This window comes from Grampus griseus, assembly GCF_964374135.1.
Source record: "Grampus griseus genome assembly, chromosome: 12".
Taxonomy (NCBI): domain Eukaryota; kingdom Metazoa; phylum Chordata; class Mammalia; order Artiodactyla; family Delphinidae; genus Grampus; species Grampus griseus.
Window position 1 is genome coordinate 83,499,891 of NC_139006.1, and position 17,789 is coordinate 83,517,679.

The window sequence follows — 17,789 nt, forward strand, 5'->3', positions numbered from 1 at the left end:
TAAAAGTACCCACTCACTAAATCAAACTTTATAGAGTATGTAATTCAACAGCAATTAATTATAATATTATTTTCCTTTATTTATATTAAGCACACCATGATTAGTAAGCTTTCAGGAATCATATATGTGCCTGAGTATAAGGACAACTCAGAATTGTGTTATTTGGGTCATAAAAGGGCTTGTGATTTTAAAGCACTTAAAAAAGACTTTCCTATTCTAAAAGGAGAATATATTCCATAAAGTTTTTTTTTTCTGTTATACTCACAGTTATGGTTTATTACAGTCTGTACCACATTAACTGATTGCCTTTGGGGATGGAAGTAGGACAGAGAAGAGCTCCCCTGGCACGCTTAAAGGAATTTAGTTACTGGCTTCACAAGCCCACATTTTAAAGATGATCTTAGCTTTCTGGATCTGCTACTGTTTGCTTCCAATTGTGGATTTTTAGTTCTGAGGGGGAAAAAATAAGAACTCAATTTGTATGTTAGCTGGTTAATGGTCTCCTAAAGCATCCTTATAAAAAAAATAGAACATTGATTGATGATAAAATCATCTTGATTCCCTGCCTCCATGCATCTGACATCTTGTGACTGTCTGTTTTACAGGAATGGCAGGTTTTGCAGCAATCGTTGCATATGGATTATATAAATTGAAGAGCAGGGGCAATACTAAAGTGTCTATTCACCCGATCCACATGCGCGTGGCAGCCCAAGGCTTTGTTGTGGGAGCAATGACTCTGGGTATGTTCCTACAGGATATCTCAAATTTGTGGTTCCCCATTAATGGATTTCTTTGTAAATAAAACAAGATAGATACTTTTAGCTGACTTTGAAGCAGTTTGCAAATATCACTTATATTCATTTTCACATAAAAACTGAATTAATAAAAATAGTTCAAGCAGTGACATAGTTTTACTGTCTATGGTAAAATCTTACTAAGGTTTTAAAGAAAGAAAGAAAAGAGAGTACTGTCTTTCACTGAGTTTATAATTTTGTTGAAGAGTCTAGATATGTAAATAGGATTGGTAATAAGATCCAACATCTGGGAGAGACATGATTCCTGTTTTACTGAGTTTTTGAAGGTGGAAAAGATATTACATGCTTTTATGGGCTTTATAATTAATTGACTTTATCTGGTATTATACAGCAAGAGTAACTCCTTTTAAAGTTGCCAGATAAATATTGACATTTTAGCAGTCTGAGCTAGTCATTCTGGCCTTGAGATACTTGGGAAAGTGTGTAAAAAGAATTTTAGAAATTTGAATTGTTTAAGAAAGCAAGAGTGAGGGCCTTGGTCCCCTTGTAAGTATCGTACACCAGCAAGGGTGCTACTTTTAGCTACTTTATGAACTGTTTTTAATTTTCTAATACTGAAAAAAAAATTTAAATGCTTAACTAGCATTCTTTTTCTTCAGGTGTGGGCTATTCCATGTATCGAGAATTCTGGGCAAAACCTAAACCTTAGAAGAGGAGAGGCTGTCTTGGTCTCGGTGGCGCTTGCTTTAGTTAGACATCTCATATTGAGGTTATATGTTTATGTTGAAAATACATTCTGTGCGTCAGACAATAACATGGTAATTTGAATACTGGCTCCCTTTCTTGCAGGCTGGATTTGCCTGCTGACCAAGCTACTGGTGACTAGTTCACCAGCTACGTCATTCAGATTAGCACAAAAATGTGGCACTTTTAAATGCGCTTGAGAGTGGTACAATGTCCACTTTCTTAAACTCTTCTGATAAAATTAGTTGTAAAGAGGACAGTATGCCAATCCTGAAAATGCTCCCAGTTGCTGCAGTATATCAGACACTTTTGATGTAATGTAGAAATCCTATTGACCCCAGGTAATTTAACTCTTTCTGACAGCCTTGTGGACGGAGTACTCCATAAAGTTTTAGAAATCAAATTTTGAAGAAGTATGTCTTAATACTAAAGGACATCCTGTAGCCTAAAGTGTGGAAAGAGTAGATATAAAGTGTGTACTTACGTAAGTCAGTTTTTATCACTCTAATAGACGAAAGCATTTCTCTTAACTCAAGTTAGGAAATTATTATACATTTTTATATATCTTTATATAAAAAGTTACAAGTAGCAAGCGTATGACACAAGGAAGTGGAAGAGTAACAGCAGTATTGGAGAATGCATGCTTTTTACAATGTGTCTAATAAAAATGACATTTTTCCAATTCAAATATCCAGTGCTGACATGCAGGGTATTTTCTCAAACTGTCAATCAATCATATTGCTAAGTGCTTAATCAAAAATCATTTCTACTGAAGGGTATGAACGGTAAAATACCTGATTTCAAAACTATCTCTGAAACTCGGTATCTTCCTTTGATTTTCTTTTAAAAAGAAAGGAAATGGGGGTATATAGGAAAGACGAAAAATGAGATTTTTCTTATTGCAATCCAGTAATTTTACTCGGTACTTTGGGCTGCATTTAATCTTAACACAACAACAGACGTTTATAGTCCATAAAACCTCTAGCTGGTGTTTCCATGGTCCACATTCTCACTTTTCACTGTAGCATGTTCAAAATCACTCAGGAACGCACTATTCTCAAGCAGTCTATATAATGAAAACAATGTACATGTAACACAAAGTTCATCCAAAATTGTGTTTTTTCACATATCACACAATGTACAATTATCTAACAAAGACATAAAACAACATAGAAACAAAGCAAAACTGACAGTAAAAATAAAGTTGGGATAGTCTTAAACAGGAACTAATTTCTTCAAGTTTCCAGTAAATCTCAAAATGTATTTAAAAACTAAGGAGCACTTGGTGGCCAGCAACCAAATTACGAAATGAACATATCATTGTGCAGCGGGTATGTCTTGCTGAAGGGATAACAAATGTCTGTAATTCTTAAGTTTGGATAAAGGCAGTGGAATGAATTTAGAAATATGTCCACTTTTCACAATTCACTATAGAATTTTCTTTTCACAGTCCCCATGTTTGTATAAATAGTTCTTGTCTGAAAATAAAACACAGTTAAAACATTTTCTCCCGATGAAATATGCACACAACTACACCAACTTATCAAAGTAGTATAGAGCATGGAAATGCATTCACCTAATTCAAGAATAATTGATAGGTTTGAAGAGTTTTGAAGAGATTAACCGTCAAGCAAATTTAATTGGAGACAAATTAGTCTAATAGAGATATAGACTCTAAGTGCTAAAAATAAAGCCATTATGTACCCGATGACAAAATAGATGTACACATAGACAACTGCTATTTATGGAACATTTTACATTATCAAGCATTCAAATTTTATATTATAAAATTTGACATAACATGCTGTATTTAATTTTGATGAAATAAGCTGCATGTTCATGCAAAAATAAGAGGGCACAAACTGTACAAGTACCACAGAATGCTTACTTAGTGTGTGAGTTTTGAGTAGAATGTTGCCAAATTCAATCAATACCATTATTACCAGTTTTATATACTGACTTCAGTTATATTGAGACAGTATTCAATTTTTTTAAATTATGAAAACCTTGGGTTTCTTCTGGTATTTCTTTTAAGACTTCACCAATTTTTGTATCTTTACCTTAAGATAGATAAAATTTAACTTATTAACATCCTTTTCAATAGCATTGTAGTACAATGCTTGATGGTAAGAATATTCACATTTATTTTAAAGATACGTATACTAAGAATATCCTTCCATCAGCATTGAATCCCGTATATTTCTAATTGTGAAATGCTATGAAACACATATCTCAAGAAAGAATAAATAAATAGCACATTCCCTAAAAAACTACAAGACAAGTTCAACAGAACAAAACAAAACAGAGTACGACAAAGTCGGAGAAGGAACCAAGGGCATTTGCTTACCTTGAATTTTCTTTTTAGACCCTAGTTGTGTTGTATTCAGATTCATGTTTGCTTAGAGACCCAATGAGGCAGAACCTGGAATGTTATGGCTATTTCATTCAACAAAGTAATATTTTCACAAAAAATAAATAAGCACACAAATATTTACTTAAAAGCATTCCTAAAAATTCATAAAACTGTGGAAGTAAAATTTTTTCCATCAGCATGCAAAAATATTAAATCAACTAAAAGTAGTTTAGGTTTTGAGACTATATACTGAATTGAGGAATTACGTACATTTACAAAATAAACTAAATGCTAGTAAGCATGCAAAACAAAACATAGGAAGATTGGATTTGGGAATTGGAAATAATATTTTTCTCAATTTAAATCTTCTTTCCTCAAGACTTTTACTAATTTTAGGCCTAATAATACAATATAGATAATATTGTCTCCATATTAAAAGAAAACTGTTTCTACTAATCCTCGCTACATTTAAATATCAATGTTTACTTGTTTTAGCATACCATGCTATCATATGCAATTTGTAATGTAAGTATTATGTGATATGTGGAAAAAAGTGTTTTAACTTTCATACCAAAAATATAATACATTATATTGCAAAATATGTTATTTTTACATTAAAATTATTCAACAAGATGGGTTAACCATCTTGGTAAGGCAATTATTTCCAAATATCATCTCGTATCTTAAAATCTATAAATATTGATTGGAGCAACATTTATGACCACATGGAAGCAAATTAGCCATAAAAATTAGAGCCATAATTTTTATAGAAATAAATATTATATCTGTATAGAAATAAATGAAATCTCTTTGGTCTGTGTGTGCTCACACACATACACGTATGTACACAGACGGGATTTAGGAAAAGTACGCAGAGCACGGAAAAAGGAAAAGAAGAGGCAAAAGTTGAAATCCTATGCTTTAAGTCATTAATAAAAAGAGAAACTGAAAAATGAAGACAAAATAGAACACAACATTCTGGAAGCATTTCAGTCTTCAGGTTATAGTTTTCATCAAAAAATCTAGAGATACTGACCGCTGGACGGCTTTATCGTGTCGGGACAGCCTGTGACTCGTGGTCGGCACCTCGTCAATCTCGTCGATGTCACAGGCATCTGCAGCATCTTGGGAGTAGTTGTGTTTCATGACGAGGATACTTCTTCTGTTCACAGGTGGGATGAGGGGTTTGACGGGCTGTGGGGACATCTCTGTCAAGACAGAAGCATCTCTTGTGCTGAGGTTGCTGCGGCTGCCTTTCGTACTGGACAGTTGTGATCCACAGTGATGGTCATGAATGCATTTGGAAGAGGACCTCCTCAGTTTATGGTAGTTTTCAAAGTCATCGGCCACATCTGCAAAGTCAGCTGTAGCTCCTGTCCCTCTGAGGGTGCATACCTCGTAATGAGGAGGTTCCAACACCTCCTGGAAAACTGTCTGGTCAAAGTCCGATTTCCTTTGGACATATTTTTTACGAGGCTGTTTGATCTGCACAATGACAGAAATGATAATAAGGATGATCACAATGCAGGAAGTCACGCCAATGACAGTCCCACTGGTGTTGGTCAGCTGGTCCAGCAGACTGGCTTTCCTCTTTTCTACACGTTGAGGAGAGTGAAAACAACAAACAAAACAAGAAACAACCCACCACGCGTTAATATGGTAGTCAGACGTACGTGGAGAACTTTAAATGAAACAGGCTGAGCATAAAACTTTCACTGTCTTAAACATAAACAAGTCTTTAAAAAGAAACAAAATGTTTCACTTTTCACAAGAACCCTATCTTCTAGCCTTAGAAACGGCTCTCCCGTTGCACAGCATCCCTACTTTAAATGTAAATATATGTTTTGAAGAAGGTCTTATAAAACCTTTAGGATGTCATTTGCGAATCAATTGGTAATGGTAAAAACATTTCTCTTGGTATAAGAAACCCCACAAACTCTGCTAATGGGAACATGAATATACCTAAATTGTTTTGAACTTATTCCTGATGTGGATAACTGAAGTCTAAGTAACAGTATTCTGATACCAGAAGGTGATTACACTTTAAGACAGACACTTCCGGGATGTTGGCATGAGGGCTTCTGTGGGTCTTTCCCCATCATCGTAAAAGTTAAAAAAAAAATAACATTTAAGGTTTCTGGAAATTGTCTTAAGGGGGTACATTTATTCAAGAACCTCTACTGAATTTCTTTATGAACAGGGATGGTCTGTGGCCTTTGAGCTCCTCCACCCAATAGAAGCTATCCCAATAGAAGCTTCTATTCCAGTAGAAGGTCTACTCAGGGTGGTTTCAGGCAACACAAGCCTCCTCTCCCTACAGGCCCCCAGTCTGGAGCTATAGTACCTCCCCAGGAAGGGCGAGCCACCTGCATTTCTCAATGCCCTTTCTACCCCCAGATCCATACTGCAGATGCTCGATTCCAGGCAGGAGTGGCTGGAATGTGGGGTCTCCCCTCCTCCTCCCAGGCCCCACTGGTAGGAAAGAAGGTCTACACCAGGCACAGCAGGTTGAGAATACAGGGCCCCGGTCACACTGGCTGCAGCTCATTCACAGCGTCGAGCTCCCTGAAGAGACAAGCAGAAGACCAGATGGCCCCTTTCTCCATCCTCACCGAGTGCCTTCTTCATAAAGCAGGGGTGTTCCTCTCAGAGAAGTGAGCCACTGTCCCTGCCCCACCCTACCATCCAGAGCAGTGGCGCAGAGGTTTTGTCCATGGAGAAAGGTGGGCCACCAAGAACCATGGGAACAGACCCACTTTAGGCAAGTAAAACGAATCCCTAACAGTGCTGTATAAGGTTCTTCACAAAATGCTTAATTTCCCATCCATTCCAAAGTGGTCCCTTGGACACAACATGGATCATTGCCCATCTCCTCAAAATAGTTGATACTGGATTGGCTTCTCTTATTGACTCTGCGAACCATGGGTACTGTAGCAACGTCTCTCTGCTTCTATCCACAGAGGGCATTTTAATAGAAGATATTGGACATCAAGCATGGAGCGTTACTTGCCCGTTTCTTTTCCTTTGCAAACTGGTTAATATTGGATCTGAACAAAAGAGGATATGTGGCCTTTGAACTTAACCAAAACTTGCAACATTCATAACCAAGCCGAGGGATGCTCTCTATGTAAACAAACCTTTGCATACAGGCTAGAGAAGGAAGCCGGAACATTGGAAGCGATTCTCATTGGAAAGGAAGAAGAGCGTTTTGGTAGGAAAATTGAAGTCGGGGTAAGTGGCTTTAGGTACCTGAAAGCCCTAATGTTCCTTCGATACACTTTTATCTCTAGAGTATGTGCACTATGTCTGGTAAAGACGGACTGGATAAGTGAGAGGTGCAGCCACAGATGAAGGAGCTTCTGATAGGAAACGCCGCTTTGCATGAAAAGCTCCAATGCCCTGCTGCAGGCTCCAAAAAGGAGATTTGCCAATGAACATCAAGTGCTAAGGACAGTCCACTGTGCATTAGGGAATGTGAAAACTTCTGGTTACAGCACTAGTAAAAGCAAAGGAAAAGGCTAACAAATCAATTATAAAACCTACAGGAGTTCATAAAGCCAATGTACAATATATTTTTAAGGCTGTCTGATACATATAAACATTGGATAAACTTCTTCCCACGCTACAGGTAGAGGGATTTTGCAGATTCCAGGGACGAATGATTACCTTTACAATGATTTTCGTCCCAAGGGTACACACAGTTCTGGAGTCCATTGCAAACCAACGTATTGTTAATACACATGTTACTGTGGCAGAAGAATGTATTGCCTTCGCAGGGAGCTAAAAAGGAGAAGAAAAAGGCAAGAAAAAAGCTTTAACTGATGCTCAGTTGTAAATCACTCACGTTGCAAATCTAAAAACAAAAAGATTCGTGTGATAATATGTCGTCAAATTGAGAAAAATGGTAGAACTGACATTCCATTCTCAGAAGTGTTGCCATAGCGGTAATTATTCCTTGCGTTACTAACAGAGCTAGAGTTCTTCTAGATGTGCTCAGCTTATAAAACTGGCACGGGAAGTTTTCCATCATAAAAATGAAGTACATTATCCATATGGGTTCTTCTTTTTTTTATTTAACTTGGTGTATTCCTTTAGCAAAACTTAAGTGCCGACCACATGCATAACATTATGCTTTACACTGAAATTCTGTATGTATAAATTTGGTTGTCCTGTGCAAAAAAGATTTAGTTTAATGGAAATATTGAAATATTTTGGAAAGTATATGCTTACCAAATACTAATTAAGAAAGTATAATATTATTTAAGCATATGAAAGAAGCAAAGAATATCACGGAGATTCAGAACAAGGGAAAATTTATTCTGAACAACATAAGAAAAATGTACATTAGTCTCATCAACGTTTAAAATATATACGGTGATGAAATTAGCCTACTTTGCATATATATCACACGTTCTACTGACTTTAGGTACAATGGTCCATGTCTCCAGATTACAATGCACATTGAGGGCATTGGGAGGTAAAATAAGAATTCCAAGAAGTATACAATTTGGCTATAGAAGTAAGAGGATTAGTGACAAGTCTAATACAGCAAAGTCTAATGTTAGCTATGACTTCAATGACTTTCACTGTCAGAGTAATTGGTCATTTATAATAATGCATCTCTAGAGTAATGCTACACTATGAATTATAGCTTAGATGCCATTATAGCTTGATGTAGACAGTCCTTTAAAGTAGTGTTTGTTTTTATCTTTGTAATCATCCCACATATCTCATAAAATGTAATTTTAGCACTGATTTTTTTCGGTTATAGTTTTGTGGCCCTTTTAAGGATAGGTATTCTAGAAAAATACATTAGACACAAAACACATAATTTTCAGAGGTTCATCAGTCAGTAAAGTTTTATCAATGATCAATATTATCTAAACAGTGCAGCCATGTTATAATTAATTTTCACCTTCAAAACCGCTTATTGCAGGGTTGTTTTTTTTTAAGTAAGTTGTCTCCCTTAAATGTATCTTCCATATTAATGAAAATTGTTAAGAAAATGCTTTGCGTAAGGTAATTTAATATATTTTAACATTCCTAGAGGAATCATTAAAAAAGAAATGATCAAGGGCTTCCCTGGTGGCGCAGTGGTTAAGAATCTGCCTGCCAATGCAGGGGACACGGGTTCGAGCCCTGGTCTGGGAAGATCCCACATGCCGCGGAGCAACTAAGCCCGTGAGCCACAACTACTGAGCCTGCGCGTCTAGAGCCTGGTGCTCCGCAACAAGAGAAGCCACAACGATAAGCCCGAGCACCGCGATGAAGAGTAGCCCACACTCGCCGCAACTAGAGAAAACCTGCGCACAGAAACGAAGACCCAACACAGCCAAAAATAAATAAATTTATTAAAATAAAAAAATGATCAAGTCTTGAAAATCAAAAGTGTGGCAAAGACAAAGGTAACTTGAGCCAAGCATTCCCCCGACTCTCCAAGCCCTTACCCCTACCCGCCCCCCCAGTTCCAATTCCCAGGAGAGCTTCTTCTTCCTTCTGCCTTGTTTGCCTTCAAGTCCCTGGTTAAAGAATAAAAAAGATGTAATAGTCGTTTTGAAAAACAAAGTATTAAAGAGTAGAAAAGATGCAGATGCAGTAGTGATTTTGAAAAGTATCATGCTGAACGTTTTATTGCGCTCCTGCTTTCAACATGGTATAAAGCTTTTATAGTGTGAAATGTAATGATCCAATCTATTACTGCAAAAATCCGATTTTCAGTCAGGAACTAAATTTGAATTTCTGTAGTCAACCATTTTGCAGAACTGATATGGTCTGTTTAGCAGGTAATGAATGTTGTCAAAACGTGTACACAGAACAAAAAAGTAGTTTTCCGCAAATAGATTAGAGCAGCTGCAAATTGCTTTAGTAGAAAATGTAAAAAAATCCACTTACTACCTGATAAATTGCAGTGGTTTTGAAAGTACAGTTAATCCATCAAGTAAAGAATACCTCGAAAAGAGCATAAATATTTATTGACCTTCCAGAATGAGCTGGAAAATTTATTACAATTGCTATTAAATAGGATGGGTTTGTTTTTATTTTTTTGTGTGTATGTGTGGTACCCGGGCCTCTCACTGCTGTGGCCTCTCCCGTTGCGGAGCACAGGCTCCGGACGCGCAGGCTCAGCGGCCACGGCTCACGGGCCCAGCCGCTCTGCGGCACGTGGGATCTTCCCGGACCGGGGCACGAACCCGTGTCCCCTGCATCGGCAGGCAGACTCTCAACCACTGCGCCACCAGGGAAGCCCTAAATTTTTAAATATATAGATAAAAATGGCATTGCATTCTGCAACAGTGAAGTATGTTAGTACTAACAGTATGTTAGTAAATACACTAGAGATTTGGCTTCCAAATTCTCCAAATGTAATTTTGTTTCTGTTTCTGCTGCTGTTGCAAAAGTCTTACAAAACACCAATCAATGTGCCAGTATCAGTTATCATTAACTGGTGGTTTGACTGGGAGTGGAACAGATCATCCAGTACTGTCAATGAATCCCATTCTTGACACACTACTTTACATCAAATAATTATACAAATGTGCCAGTTAACTGAAATCATCCTCCCTTAAAAAAATCACTATTATTCCAAGTACTACTCCATCTTTTCTTCCTTACTTTTGCTACATTTATAGAACTGCTGTGCAAACAATCAACAAACAAAAACAAACAAGGAAATCTTAGCAGTGGCTAAGAAACCAATGTTATCACAACACACCCCTTGAACAAAAATTAATTTTGTCTCATAGACACCAAAAATAAAATCGATTGGATTCTGAATTTTCTTTATATTGCATATCTGAATATCTCTCTCATATAAAGGCAGACACACAATAGTTCAATAAAGATTCTTAGCTCTACCTCCTGCTGAAAGCATAAAATGGCAGCTTCCTGCCTCCCAAATCAAGCCATGTCCTCACTGCTCCTTCAAGGGTGTCTGAGTACATACACTCTGCACATAAGCATTTCTCACTGCTCCCCACACGTTCCTGAGATCTTTGGTTCATTGGCCATATAGTTCCCTCCCTCTCTCTGTCCTGGAATACCTATTCTCCACTCTACTATGCAAATAATATCAGAACTGTATGATCTTTACAGTTTGAAAATATCATTCCAATCTATCAGAAAATTATCTTTTCCTTAAATCCTATTCTACTTACAATTTTTAAAAGAGTTTAGCACTTAGTATATGCTTATCATCCTTCCCCATGAGTTCTTTGAGGCTAGGGACATGCTTTAAAAAAAATTACTTGTAATCTCTTATGTGGCTTAATATCTCTAGGCTTAGAGTAAATAGTCAACAGATATTTTTAATTGATTAATATCACTGAGCAAAAGTTTAGCTCTGGCCAGGCTGCGGACCTGAGTATCCCAGAGAACAGAAGATTCTCACAGGTGTGTTTACTGTGGAGAATTAGCCCTCAAATACAATACAAATTGTGATATTCTCAGAAACTAAATCCCATTCATTTATTTGGCTCTCTTACTATTGCTGGAAAAGCACACATTCTACCAATTTTTAGAGAACTTAGTCTACTTAGAAATTCAATATAATTGTCAAAAGCTACTGGCTCTTAAAAACCAGCCCCCTTATTCCCTAAAATTATCTGGAAGAAACTCAAAATTAAGGTTTACCAATAATAAAGGGCAGCCAATAACGTAATCCTCAAAATTCAGAGTAACTCACACAGGCAGTTTCCATGATCAGATGAATCTACTTATTTCTGGGACTAGGTCTTCTGTTGCTTTCAGAATAGCAAACACAGCCTCATATTGATGTTAAAAACTAAGTACACAGAAGAAAGTACTCGCATTGCTTTTTGACTCTGAATTATTTAAAAGCACATTTAGACATAATGACTGCAGCTACTGCAAACTCACTTCTCTGGAAGGGTTTATTGAACATCACCATTTTATCATCCGCATCTAATGCTAAGTGTTTCTTTTTGAGAAAAGCCAGAAATGGAATGTAGTGAAATACGATAGTCAGCCAAAAGAATGTCATACGTAAGCACAGCATTGTTATTGATTTAACTCATTCGGGTAACATAGAAAATGGATATTTTAACACTGCAAAGGAGTCTTTCCCAACTTTCCCCTCTTCTCTCATACACCAGGACTTTCCTAAAACTATGACTTCCTGACTGAGATATTTTAACATCTTGGGGGTATATTTCTTTGCTCATACACTCATACCCAGTGTAAAATATCATTAAAGTTCAATTCTAAAGAAGAATTCCCCTCTCCTCTCATACACTCATACACTTTGCACAATACGCAATTGTGCAAAGCGTCCCTGTTGGACCAGGTTAACTGTCCATGAACTTGAAGCTTAGAGAATGCTTCTCCAGGCACTTCATCCTGGGGTAGAGTCCTGACAACACTACAGAGGGTAGGGCTGCGTCTCAGGCTGTAGGGAGTGATAATTCCTAAGGAGAGATCTCGTCTTCCATGAGCACTTACTCAGTTACCACATCTATACAATAGGGAGACAGATAATGCTTCCCTAAGTGATTTAACTATGCAAAGAATGTAGGACAGTGCCGGCCATATGGACGCAAGCACTGTAGTTGTCATAGTAAGCTGTTCTAAAAGGCAAGTATTGTACAGAGGCTGTGAATTCAAAATGTCTGAGATTGAATCCTGGGTTCACCACTTCTAAGTTGTGTGATCTTGAGCAAATATTCCTTAAATTTTTCCACTTTTCAGTTTACATCTATATAATGGGATAAGTTTAAGGAGATACAGGATATAAAAGTTAAGTCATTTATATTCAATTTCCTAATTTGTAAAGTGACGATAGTTGTTCACAGACCTCTTGTTAAGACTAAATGAGAATATGCAAATTTGAAAGAACAGAGCACAGCCCTTTATGCAGAAGAGCACGCAATAAACGCTGTTTAAAAAGATGAGTTATACATAGAACTGTTGGTTTTCTCATGTGACAAAACAGCAGATAGTTATTCTTTAGATAGTAAAATATTGTAATAAAATTAACATAATTAAATGGATTATGCTAGATCAATAAGACGTTATATTGGGAGTAATATTTAAAATATTTAACAATCATTACTTCATGGGAACTGACCAATCAGAGTTAAAGGGATGCTGCTGGACATACCACACCAGTGCCTTCCACCCTACCTGTGTGTACCAGTTCTACAACACCCCAGTTTACAGTCACTTGTAAGAAACTGAAAAATACACTAATGCATAATGAAGCATCTTTTTCTCAAAAACGACAGGGGAATGCTTATTTTAATAAGTTTCCTACTATATCTACTTCCAAGTCCTTATTCTAGCATACTATGTATTTCACAAAAATTCAAGCCCAAGGACTAAGTGGACAACTCCCTTCTATGATTCAAAAAGTGGTTTTAAATTAATTCTGATAGTACATGAAGGAGCACAATGACAGGTAATACAAACAATTAACTTTACAATTTGCAGAAGGTTCTTACCCTCTGGCTCTCCTAAAAGTCCTTATATGAGCTTAGTAATATACTTGAATGTGAAAACAAAGTGAACAATACACCAGAGCCCTTCAGCTTCAAGGTCTTTGATTCTGTGTTACTGTACTATTTACATGTAAAAAGAAAAAAATAGTCTATAACCAGTCTCCATTTTTTATATCCAAGTACACAATAAACACACCTTTCTAAGACATGCCCAGGACTTTCCTAAAACTGTGACTTCCTGACTGAGATATTTTAACATCTTGGGGGTATATTTCTTTGCTACACTCATACCCAGTGTAAAATATCATTAAAGTTCAATTCTGAAAAAGAAGCAAAACAGAATCTGCGCATGTGAAATATCGATACAATAGCAAATGGAGATTTTAAATGTTTGTAGTACTTTATAGGAGGAAGGTTTCGCTACATAAGGTATTTGTGATATTCCATCATTCCCAGAATAACAAGACCATCAAGATAACATGCATTTTCTAACACCAAATTGTAAAGAGAGATATTCAGGTCCCATCCTGGGAAACCAAGGCGAGCAGTGTGTAAAAGAGACTAGATCTTGGTCTTTGGTTCCAATATAAATCCAGGAGTGTTCTGAAGTTTTCAGTGATCCTATGAAACTGAGGCTTGGATGAAAGTGACATTTGTCCTACAACTGTATTAACAGAATCTTCAGTACAGAGAAACACAATACACAGATGCAGATTTTGAAATTATCTAAAGGTCCTTTAAGCCCAATTTTAAAATTCCAATTTAAAATACCTTAAGTGAACAGTTATGTAAATATTTCAGAACAAATTCTTTGGAAACATGAAATGTAACTCAACAGTTTGCTCTGGCAAGGAAGATGTGTACTGCAGAGTAGGAAGACTGAGAAATCCAGTGTGTTCCTGTGTGTCAGCCTTCTGGTAATTCTCAGCACCTTGTTTAGAGAAGTCATACGCCCAAAAGCATATGTTTAATCTTGTTTAATCCAAATATCTCTATTTTATGTGTATACCACTTAACAAACAACACAAAAACAGAATCAAAAACAAAAGCTTGGCACGTGTTGCCCCAGTGTTCAAAAATCATTATAGTGGTAGGATTCTTAATTCTTAAGGGGTCATAGAATAGTATGGAAATTACTGAGGTATAAAGTTGGGTGAAAAATAAGGATACAAATTGTTTCAAATTATAAAGCCTCACATGCAAACAAACATACGAAAAATTTTACTGGAAATACTAAGCTGAAATGTTAGCAATGACTATTTCTAGGATATTTACAAGTTATATTTAATTTTCGTTGGGAAATTTTTTCATATATGCATATACATATGTGTGTATATACACAAACATATACACATATAGTTACTTCTTATGATTGGGAAAAATCTGATAACTTTTCATGAAGAAAAAAGCCAAATATTAATCCAAACAAGTCTATTTTATCTTTCAAATTTTAACCAGTAAAAGAATAGATTTCAAATAATATTTATACTTTATTATTTTTAAAGATACTTAATGAACTCAATATTTCACTGAATTCATTGTTTTCTTTTGGACGTTTTTTCTAGTTTTAAATCCTCATATGTTCCCATTCGTCCCACTAGGTGGGGAGCATTTACCATTCTTCAGTGAAATAGCATTTCAGTCCTTCAAGATGCTTAAATCATGACGGCATCTGAGACAAACAACCTTTATACCTACATATTGCTGATTCTTAAGGAGTAAAAACGTTATCAGGAGACAAACGAATTTTGGGCATATTTTAATTAGGTTAAGGAGGACAAGAGGAAGAAGGGCAGCCACACACTCAAAATAAAGGAAATTTTATTTTAAAATATAATAAAGAATCACCAAACATATATTTTATAATGTTAAAGGTCTAATCATGGATATATCATCATTTTCCAGGATCATGTCACATGCTTATAAATACTGTTCCAATTCTGTAATTAAAAGCCACGTAATTCATAATTGCTATTTAATGCTACCAGCACTAATGCTCATTCTATTAGAGTCATTTCTTTCCTCACCCACTACCTTGCTTTTCAAGTCCAGAAATGCCACTCAGGGAAAATTAAAACAAAATGAAAATAAAAACTGTCAGATTTCTCTCTGAAACCTTGATATTTCAAATACCTCTGCTTTCTTGTTAATGAAACTATCATTTGGTAGATCTGTTCAAAGTCAAGTTACATCATATTTCATCAAGAAAATTTGGAAATAGAAGAGATGCTCGATCCTATTTTTCTTTAAAAATCATTATATCATTTAAAAATTGCTTGGGGCTTCAGATCAGACGCTCCTTCCGCCCCCCCCCCCCCCCCCCCCGTCTCCCAGCCCCCAACCCATATCTTGTTTCATTCCACAGGTATTCTCCTTGCTTCTTGCTTCTCTCAAATTCTTATCTTTTAACCGCTTTAATTTGAGGTTTGTCAAAAGCTCACGCCTCTATGTGCTGGCCTGTGTGAGAATAGACCACACACACACACACACACACACACACACACACACACACACCCATGTCTTTGAGCTTTCTACTTCTGCTCTTTGTTATTCTTATTTTCCCAATCGTAACTTGGAGTGGAAATGGTCACAAAAATGCATGGAGAAGCATCAGAACGAGGAAAGAGCTGGGAGTACGTTTACATGTCCTTGCTTCATTTCCTGAATTCAGCTTGTATCACCCTTGAAGATATTGATTTATTAAAATTTTCTGACAGTCTAGAGGCTCTACAGTCTATCACTTTCTTTGCCTGAGAGATGGGAACAAAGCTTAAAATTATTATAATTATGTAAATGTGATAGGTACCTGCATTATATATTCAGGTAATTAATTTGTACTAAATAGCAAAATCTGGCACACTGAAAAACTCAGTTACTTTTATTCAATAATCATTTTGATCTTTCAGGTGCAAAGGTGATTTTCCCTGCCCTCTGAGGCCTTTCGGCTGACCCCTGCAGTCAGGCTCCTGGTGATACCGAGCAGGACCCTCTGGGGCTCCTGGGCACAAAAGCCTTTCTGTGTCCCCCATTTCTGGATTACAGGAAATAGGCTTCATTCAGCCTCCATGACCTTCCCTGAGTTCCAAGGAGCAGGTTTAAATAGATGTTAATTAGGGAAGTGAGGACCAGTCAAAAGAAACAATAGAGCAGCCTAGAGGCAGGGTCTGGGTCCCCCCTCAAGGGATATACTTAATATTTCTGAGCTGTTTTACATATACTGAAACCGCCAGCAGGTGGGAGAAATTAAAGGTATGCTGCCCACGAGCATGTAGCCCCCCGACTGGATGGAATCAGAAGGTTGATGATGCTGACTCCCCATTACCTCACCACCAACCAATCGGAAGAAAGTCCACGAGCCGATCACGCCCTCTTTGAACCATGACTATGAAACTTCTCACTACCCCCTCCAGGTCCACACACATTTTGAGGGCATTAGCCCACTGTGGTCCTCTTTGCCTGGCAAAGCAATAAAGTGATTCTTTTCTACTTCACCCAAGACCCTGTCTCTGAGATTTAATTTGGTGTCAGAGTACAGAGGCTGCATTTGGCTTCATTCTCATGGGCTCACACTTCCGGCTCTGACTCCTATCTGAGACCCAGATTTGTTCGGTGCATCCGAATCCCTAAGTAACATCCCCACTTGGCATTCTAATTACCATCTCAAATGGAATATGGCTGGATGGGTTTAGATAGCGGTGATCATCCTATAGTCCTCTTCCCTGCCTCAATTCCCCCCTCACCCACCCTCCCAACATTATTAAGGGGCATCGCCTCGCTCCAGGCTAAAGGCTCAGGGTCATAATTGAGTCCTCTCTGCCCTGGCGCCCACATCAAACTGTCCTGTAGGTCTGTCAGCTCTCTCTCAACTCCAGGCTCTTGGTAACGTCTCCACTGGTACTTCTGAGTGGTCTTTCACCAAATGGTCTCTTACACGGATCCACAGACACAGTGGCCAGAGAAGCCTTGGATATTTAAGTGTAAATCCGATGGAGTTTCATCCCCTTTTAAAACACTCCAAAAGCTTCCCAATAAAGTGAAATCAAAGCTCAAACTCCTTGGTACCCCTTTGCTTACCCCAAATCTTTGCCCAACTTACTTCTGAGCACAAGGATCGCCCAACACAACCCAGGGCACTCATGCCCACGTCCTTCTCCAGCACATTACCCCGTGTTTTGTTTTTCCACAACACTTATTAGGATTTGAGTTCATCTTTTTAAAGTTACTCTCTTGTACATCATTAGCTTCCTTTAATAAGAATGAGAGGCAAAGGCATTGTTCTGTTCACTAATTTATCACTGCGCTCAGAACATCAGGTGCCGTATCGTAGGTCCTTAATAAATACTTGTCCACGAGACACTGGAACAAAACTTCTTTAAGCAGTAAAATGGATATGCCATATTCTCATTAAATTCTAACAATGCTTCTAATTTCTAAGGAATAGCTAAACTTTTCTTCATGAACTTGATGGAAGAAAATATCTAAAAC

At 37.3% G+C, this 17,789-nt stretch overlaps 1 protein-coding gene across 3 annotated transcripts in view; it reads right to left on the minus strand.

Moving 5' to 3' along the window:
* Nucleotides 1–3,860: 3,860 nt before the first annotated feature.
* NETO1 (neuropilin and tolloid like 1) overlaps nucleotides 3,861–17,789 on the minus strand; it is a gene marked incomplete at both ends in the record, with an annotated part of 87,965 nt that continues 74,036 nt past the window's right edge. For all 3 annotated transcript variants that reach the window (XM_082668280.1, XM_082668279.1, XM_082668281.1), the window contains 3 exons: nucleotides 3,861–3,921; nucleotides 4,889–5,447; nucleotides 7,519–7,632. In XM_082668280.1, coding sequence (XP_082524406.1) covers nucleotides 3,861–3,921; nucleotides 4,889–5,447; nucleotides 7,519–7,632 — 734 coding nt within the window. The remainder of the gene's footprint in view (nucleotides 3,922–4,888; nucleotides 5,448–7,518; nucleotides 7,633–17,789) is intronic.